This window comes from Sorex fumeus, unplaced genomic scaffold (assembly GCF_029834395.1).
Source record: "Sorex fumeus unplaced genomic scaffold, SorFum_2.1 ptg000166l, whole genome shotgun sequence".
Taxonomy (NCBI): domain Eukaryota; kingdom Metazoa; phylum Chordata; class Mammalia; order Eulipotyphla; family Soricidae; genus Sorex; species Sorex fumeus.
Window position 1 is genome coordinate 3,207,208 of NW_026606223.1, and position 7,793 is coordinate 3,215,000.

General features: G+C 52.1%; 1 protein-coding gene across 1 annotated transcript in view; it reads left to right on the forward strand.

Annotated features, from left to right (window-relative positions):
• The window catches only part of BCAS1 (brain enriched myelin associated protein 1), a 138,026-nt gene that overhangs the window by 121,378 nt on the left and 8,855 nt on the right, over positions 1–7,793 (forward strand). Inside the window, exon 10 of the mRNA XM_056107467.1 lies at positions 1,527–1,718. Coding sequence (XP_055963442.1) covers positions 1,527–1,718 — 192 coding nt within the window. The remainder of the gene's footprint in view (positions 1–1,526; positions 1,719–7,793) is intronic.

A 7,793-nucleotide genomic window follows, 5' to 3' on the forward strand; every position in this document is an offset into this window, starting at 1 on the left:
AGTTTGATTCCTCTGCCCCTCTCGGAGAGCCCGGCAAGCTACTGAGAGTATCTCGCCCGCACGGCAAAGCCTGGCAAGCTCGCCGTGACGTATTCCATATGCCAAACACAGTAACAAGTCTCACAATGGAGACGTTACTGGGCCCGCTCGAGCAAATCGATGAAGAACGGGAGGACAGTGACAGTAATAATGATAAATAAAACTGTATGTGGTTTCACTTCCTAAATAATATACTCACCATCTCTAGTCCTGACAGAGCATCCTGTCTCAGCTTGGAGACCCATCAAGTCCAGGCTCATCTGAGTGCCTCGAGGGGTGTTGAGCTCTGCCGGCATTGCAGAGTCTTGCTGTCTGTTCGGGGAGCAGCCAGAATAATAACAGGGGGACATGGGAATTCCTCTTTGTCCCCCACTACCAACACTCCTTGCATGGCAGGGTTAGGGGAGACGGCAAATGTCAGCCCAGTAGTAGACAAGGAGTCAAAGTGAGTCCTGAGTCCAAATTGAAGATAAGAACTGAATATTCTCAGCCCAGACTTTCCCGGGTAAGTGACCAAGCTTCAAGCATGGCTAAGTCCACAGGCGAAACTTCAGCTCCCACTGTGGAGCCCTGGGAGCCCGTGGCCAGTCAAAGCATTGCGAGACTCACACACACACACACACACACACACACACACACACACACACACACACACACACATCTCAGCCACACCAGCAGGCTGAGTTCAAACAAGCCCCTCCCCGAGAGTTTCCAATTCTGCTGGTCTGGAATCAATCTCAAAATTTGCCTTTCTAACGAGGTCCCAGGTGCTGGTCTCGGGGCTCACGCTTTGAGAATTGTCAGCTTCGGGCAGTGATTCTCAAAGTTGACTGCAGGCTGAAATCACTAAAATAGACTTAAAAATACCGACACCTGTCCCTGCCACCAAAAAAAAAAAAAACCACACCCAGACATAGAGATGATTCCGACAAGACACAGCTGTGGTCTGACCCTCACTCTCATCATTAGGAACGTTAAAAATAGTTTAGGAATTGCCGGAGCTCTCCAGGTGATTCAATCAATAAGAAGCAGTTGAACTCCCATTGAGAGCAGTGATGGCCAGTGGCCACAGGGGGCGCTAGAGGACAGACAATGAGATGGCCGTCCCCAGAGCCTAGGTCTTCTCTAGAGGAAAAAACAGCCCAAGTCCACCCTAGGGGGCCAATAGGACACCAGCTGGCTTTATGCCCATCTGTGAGTAATAAGTTCAAGCCCCTCCTGGTTCAACTATTAGTGTTCTCATCATCACTTTAGCTTCCCACGCAGAGATTTTTGTCATCTCTTGGAAGCCGGGAGTAGACTTGGTTGACCAACGAACGTTGTGAAACTGGTCCATCTCCAGCCTGGCCTGTTTTGCCATCTCCTGCTGCCCTCGAACCCGAGTCTCAGTCAGCCAGGCCTCAGGTCGTGCCTCTCAGAACTCACATTGCCCACACATGGCCATGCCCGGGAGAACTGAACGCCCCATTGTCTGTTTGTTATTTTAGTCAGTGAAAGGGGACGGAGGGACCTCTCACTCCGAAGACACAAACGCGAAAGACGCCAGCAGCCAAGTAAGTGACCTGGAGCCCCTTGGTGGCGGGCTGGCTGCCCGGGGCCTCTCCACTCCATCCTCATGCGGTGCAAACCTCATGCCAACTCGCATCTCTGCCAGCCCAAGACCCCCTGCCATGTGCCAGGCACTCTCTTGGGCTCCACAGGTCCAAAGAAGCCAGAACAGGAGCTGGAGTGATGATAGCACAGCAAGGAGGGCATTTGCCTTGCATGCGGCCGACCTGGGTTTGATTCTCAGCATTCCATATGGTCCCCTGAGCACCGCCAGGAGTAATTCCTGAGTGTAGAGCCAGGAGTAACCCCTGTGCATTGCCAGGTGTGATCCAAAAAGCAAAAAACAACAACAACAACAAAAAAAAAGAAGCCCGAGCAGTTCTGCTGCTTTTGAACAGAGATCTGTCCTCCCTTCCTTCCTTCCAGCCTTGCCTTAAAGGCTGCCTCATCCCGTGGCTGTCATCCGTTCATGCCTCTCAGACTCTCCCTTACTGGAAGAGGATGCCCTGTGAAGCATCACTTACCTAAGAGTCACCTGCCCGCCCTCTCTACGTCAGAGGAGGACCAGCCTATGCAGGGAGAACCATGGTGCCTGGCATATCGCAGGGGCTGATTCTTGAAGTCAAAGACTTGAGAGCTCATTGGTCCATTTCCATCCTCTGTTCTAAAGAACCATCGTGATGCCATCTTCACAACTCCCTGTCTCCTTTCTCTCATGAGCGGGGTCATCTCGTGCTCGACGTCCTACTCCTACTCTCCCTAAAGCCTGTGCCCTCTGGTCACGGGAACATCCTTCTCAGCTTGGCTTTGCCCGTGGGTAGCAGCGGGAGGGGGCCGAGGGCCTGAGTCGCGGACTCCCCTTTCCTGGGTTGAAATCCTGCCTCAGACCCCTTTCCGCTGTGTGTCTGAAGGCGGGGTGGCCAACCTGCTGCGTGCCTCAGTTTCCCTGACTTCACAGAGTGAGCAGTTCCGCCACTAGGCGCTCACATCAAACCCGGGCGTGTCCCGGCCCAAGGAGTGCCATGGAGGTGCAGAGCGGGGGGACAGCTGCCCTCAAAAATGTACTCCATGGAAGGGGTTGGAGTGTGAAGCTCTGTTTGGAGAATAAGTTTGTGCGGCAGTGGAAAGTTGGAAGGCGCAGAACGGGGGTGGGAAGGAGAATCAAGGCACAGGGGATCAAGAGGACAATGTGCCCAGCCCGTGTTGAGAGTCTCCCAGTGGTCACTGCTGGTGAGGTTGAGCCGGGATGGCCACCACCACCTCCCGGCTGGCCTGCGAACATCAGGGTTCCCTGACAAAGCAGGACAGTTGGTTTCCTGATGCCGGGTGCGTGATATGAAGCCAGAAACGGCCAACCTGAGCCAGAAATGGCCAAGCTGGGGCTGGAGCAATAGCACAGCGCGTAGGACATTTTCCTTGCACGCGGTTGACCCAGGTTCGATTCCCAGCATCCCTTATGGTCCTCTGAGCACCGCCAGTGCTCGGTAGTTCCTGAGTGCAGAGCCAGGAATGACCCCTGTGCATCCCCAGGTGTGACCCCAAAAGCAAAAAATTAAAAAAAAAAAAGAAGAAAAGAAACAGCCAAGCTGGATTCTCCTGACGAGCTCCTTGAGGTCTCGTACCTCAGGGTCCGCCCATGTCAGGGTCACCCACAGGCTGGCTTGGAGCTGGTGCCACCCGGGACCCCAAATTCTCAGCCTCACTCATAAACTATCAGCCTTTTGGGCAACAAGACCCCTGGGGGAGGGGTGCGAAGCATGGGACCCACTAAGTTTCTACTCTTTTTGGAGGATTTCCTGGGGGAGGGGGTCTGTGTCACTCTCAGGCAAGAGGGGTCTGGGGAGGGGGACAGGGAGGGACGTCCACAGTGCGTTTCAGTCTCAGCTCCAAGATGGACAGAACTCGCCAGTCTGCAGACCAGGTTTCTGAGGAGCCTCGTCCTTTTCTAATGAAATCTGCCCCCCACCCCCCAGCGAGGCTGGCACCCAGGGAGGTCTTGGGGATGAAGACCCGCCCTCCTTCACTCGGCGGGAGACTCAAGCCGGCAAAAGGACCATTGCCCAAAGCAGCCGTGCTGTCGATGAATCTGTAGGCGTGGACAGTACCTAACTTAGTGAATCCGAGATGGTCCCTGTGGACAAAAAGTTCCACGTGGCTGGGGGCGGGCAGGGAAGGACTTGGTTTTGCTCATGTGCCCGGAGCAACACTTTGAAATGTTGAGGTCGATAATTTTATTTTCAAGGATATCTCGGGCATGAAGAATGCCATGTTGGGGACTGGAGTGATAGTACAGTGGGGAGGGCGTTTGCCTTGCACGCGGCTGACCTGAGCTCCATCCCCGGCATCCCATATGGTCCCCCAAGCACCGCCAGAAGCGATTCCTAACTGCAGAGCCAGGAGTCACCCCTGTTTATTGCCAGTGTGACCCCCCAAGAAACAGCAAAAAAAAAAAAAAAAGAATGCCATGTCAAGTTTCCAGCAAATGCACAGGGCTAGAGCGATAGCACAGCGGTAGGGCGTTCGCCTTACAAGCGGCCAACATGGTCGACCCGAGTTCGATTCCTCTGCCCCTCTGAGAGCCCAGCAAGCTACCGAGAGTATTCGATATGCCAAACACAGTAAAAACAAAGTCTCCAGTGGAGACGTTACTGGGCCCGCTCGAGCAAATCGACGATCAACGGGAGGGCCTTTACCTTTACCGCTCGAGCACAGGCCCTATGTACCTGAACTGTAACCTCCTGCCCAGAGCTCATCCCTGGGGGTCTGGGCACCCTGCCCTTCCCACAACCCCCGCAAACAGTCTCCCCATATCAAAACTGCACTGCAGCTGGTTCTGTTGCCCTGGGGGAATATCCCTCTGGCCCTCGGCTGGCCCGGCTGAGCACCTGAGACTCTCCCAGACCTGAACTCCGTTCATGTCCGTTGAAGTCAATGAGGAGAAGCGTTTTACATTTCTTTTATTTATTTTTTTCTTCATTTTTATTTTTTTTTTGATTTTTATTAGTGAGACATCATGAGGTACAGTTATAGACTTACAAATTTTTGTGCTTGGGTTTCAATTATACAATGATCAAATACCCATCCCTCCACCAGTGCCCATTTCCACCACGGATCCCAGTATCCCTCCACCCCCCCCATCCCCCCTATCTCACCCTGCCTCTGTGGCAGGGTATTCCTTTTTGTTCTCTCTCTCTTATTGGGTGTTATGGTTTGCAAAAGAGGCAATAGGTGCGTTTTACATTTTCAACGTCCTAAATTTCCTGTTATTGGACTGGAGAGACAGTACAGCACATAAGACACTTGCCTTACACCTGGCCAACCTGAGTTCAATCCCTGGCACCCCACAGGGTCCTTGGAGCCCCTCCAGGAGTGATCCCTGAGCCCCCCTGGACATGGCCCAACAAACAAAAGGAAGAGGGAAAAAAGAGGAAAAAATTCCTGTTCTCTATATTTGGCTACTCTGTTTTCTAAGGGAGATTGTGGAGTTTACTCTCCTCCTTCGGCTGGTCGCCATGAAGACGGTCAACATTTCACTTTATTTTGGAAGTCTTGACATTCACAACTAACCGTCATACGATCTTTAGGGTTGTGTGTTGGGTTTTTGGGGGGGCACACCCAGTGGTGCTCAGGGGCTACTCCCAGCTCAGTGCCCAGGGCCCAGGTGACCTGCAGGCAAACATCTGTTCCACCCCTTCAGCCTTGAATGCTAAAAGCCTTGAATGCTAAGACCATTGGTTTTAGCACTTTCATCAATGAAACGACGGGCTCATGCCAGAACTAAAGTCAGACGTAGTCATGAAGGGAATTTCTACATGCTGATTTTATTTACTTATTACATCTTTCTTTGTTTTTTTTGAGGCTCGCCCAGCAGTGCTCAGGGCTGACTCCTGGCTCTGTGCACAAGGATCACTGAAACCAAACCAGGATTGGCTCCTTGCAAGGAATTCACCTTATCCCCATACTTTCATTCAGGCTCCCTACATATCACTTTTTTTTTTTTGATGCAACCTAAAAATGTCATGGTCACGGTCACGGTCCTCCCGTTGTTCATCGATTTGCTCGAGCGGGCCCAGTAACGTCTCCATCATGAGACTTGTTGTTACTGTGTTTAACATATCAAATATGCCACGGGGAGCTTGCCAGGCTCTGCCATGTGGGCGAGATACTCTCGGTAGCTTGCCGGGCTCTCCGAGAGGGGCAGAGGAATCGAACTCAGGTCGGACATGTTGGCCGTTTGTAAGGCAAACGCCCTACCGCTGTGCTATCGCTCCAGCCCAAATGTCAAATGTCATAATGTTCTATTGTCATGAATTCAATTAAAAGCCATATTTTTTAATTAGGAATGGGAACCGGCCCGGAAAGATAGTCCTGCGGGGAGGGCACTTGCCTTGCATGTAGCCAACATGTGTTCAAACCCCGTCATCCCATAGGATCCCCCAAGCACCTCCAGGAGCAATTTTTTTTTTTTTGCTTTTTGGGGCACACCCAGTGACGCACAGGGGTTACTCCTGGCTCTGCACTCAGGAGTCACCCCTGGCGGTACTCAGGGGACCATATGGGATGCTGGGAATCGAACCCCAGTCGGGCACGTGCAAGGCAAACGCCCTACCCGCTGTGCTATCGCTCCAGCCCCCAGGAGCAATTCTTGAGTGCAGAGCCAGGAGTAACCCCTGAGCATCGCTGAGTGTGACCCCCCCAAAAAAACAAACAAACCAAAATAAATAAATAAATAAATAAATAGAGACTGGGGCCATCAATAGTACAAGGTAAGTTAAAGCACATGCCTTGCAAGCTGCCAACACTGGTTCAATCCCCAGCACAGCGGGTTCCGAAGCTTCATTGAGGTCTAAGGCCCCAGAGCACTGCTGGGCTGGCCTGGGTAATTCCAATACCGCAGGGGCCCCAGCAGAACTACACCCAAAGGTCCTTGAGTTAAACTGCTGGCCAGTTGTCCAAGAATCGTGGAGAGGGGGGTAAAGCTCTCTCTCATTGTAAGGGCCTGAAGATGAGGTGCCCAGGACCGAGCAGTGCCTAGGGCCACAGCCAGCCGTGTTTGGGGCCTCCAGGGATACAGCTGGAAATGCTAAAGACAAAACAGGGTTAGATGCCTGCTTTGTATGTTCTCTAAATCTCTGTATTATCTCCCCAGCCCCAGATATTCTTAAGGTGACTTATGTTGTGGGGGTTTTGGGGGTTTTTTTTGCTTTTGGGGTCACACCCAGTGATGCTCGGGGGTTACTCCTGGCTCTGCACTCAGGAATCACTTCTGGCAATGCTCAGGGGACCATATGGGATGCCGGGGATCGAACCGGGTTCGCTCACCCGTTGTACTATCGCTCCAGCCCTCTTAAGACCACTTATGATTGCAAGATGCAGAAACCCTTTGAATGCTGGAAGAAGCACTTACGGGCTTCAGAAAAGGCTCGATCCAGGAGCACACAGGCAACGCCTTAGTATATGAGACCATTCTCTCTCTCTCTCTCTCTCTCTCTCTCTCTCTCTCTCTCTCTCTCTCTCTCTCTCTCTCCATCTCTCAGATTTGCTTTTTTTTTTCTTTTCAAGTATACTTTTTTCCCCCTTAGTTCCACCAGGCTTTGATGTGTGTAGCCTTAACTGCCACAGACCCCCCCCTCTCTGGGTTTTATTCTGCCAAGTTCTTAGATGTGACAGGATTTGTAACAGGTGTGACTGCTTCCTACAGAACCAGGCAGCTCATGCTTTGGGGTCACTGTCCTCCCGTTGTTCATCGATTTTGCTCGAGCGGGCCCAGTAACGTCTCCATCGTGAGACTTGTTGTTACTGTGTTTGGCATATCCAATACGTCACAGATAGCTTGCCAGGCTTTGCCGTGCGGGCAAGATACTCTCAGTAGCTTGCCGTGCTCTCCGAGAGGGGCAGAGGAATTGAACCCAACTCAGCTGGGCTGACTGCGCGCAAGGCAAACGCCCTACCACTGTGCTATCACTCTTAGATGAGTTTTTTTTTTCATATGTGGGCATCCTGAGCTCATTACAGTGCTCAGTCCCAGGCAATGCTCTGCTTGGCCACACCTGAGTATCATGTCCTCGCCCAGGGCTGGGATTTCATAGGTCTAAAACCAATGGCCAAGAAAGGGCTCTCCAAGGACAACCCTAATTCTAGCCATGGTGATGCTGGAAGAATAGAAAAGTCAGTACCAAACGGTGAAATACACGCCCTCCTGAGGG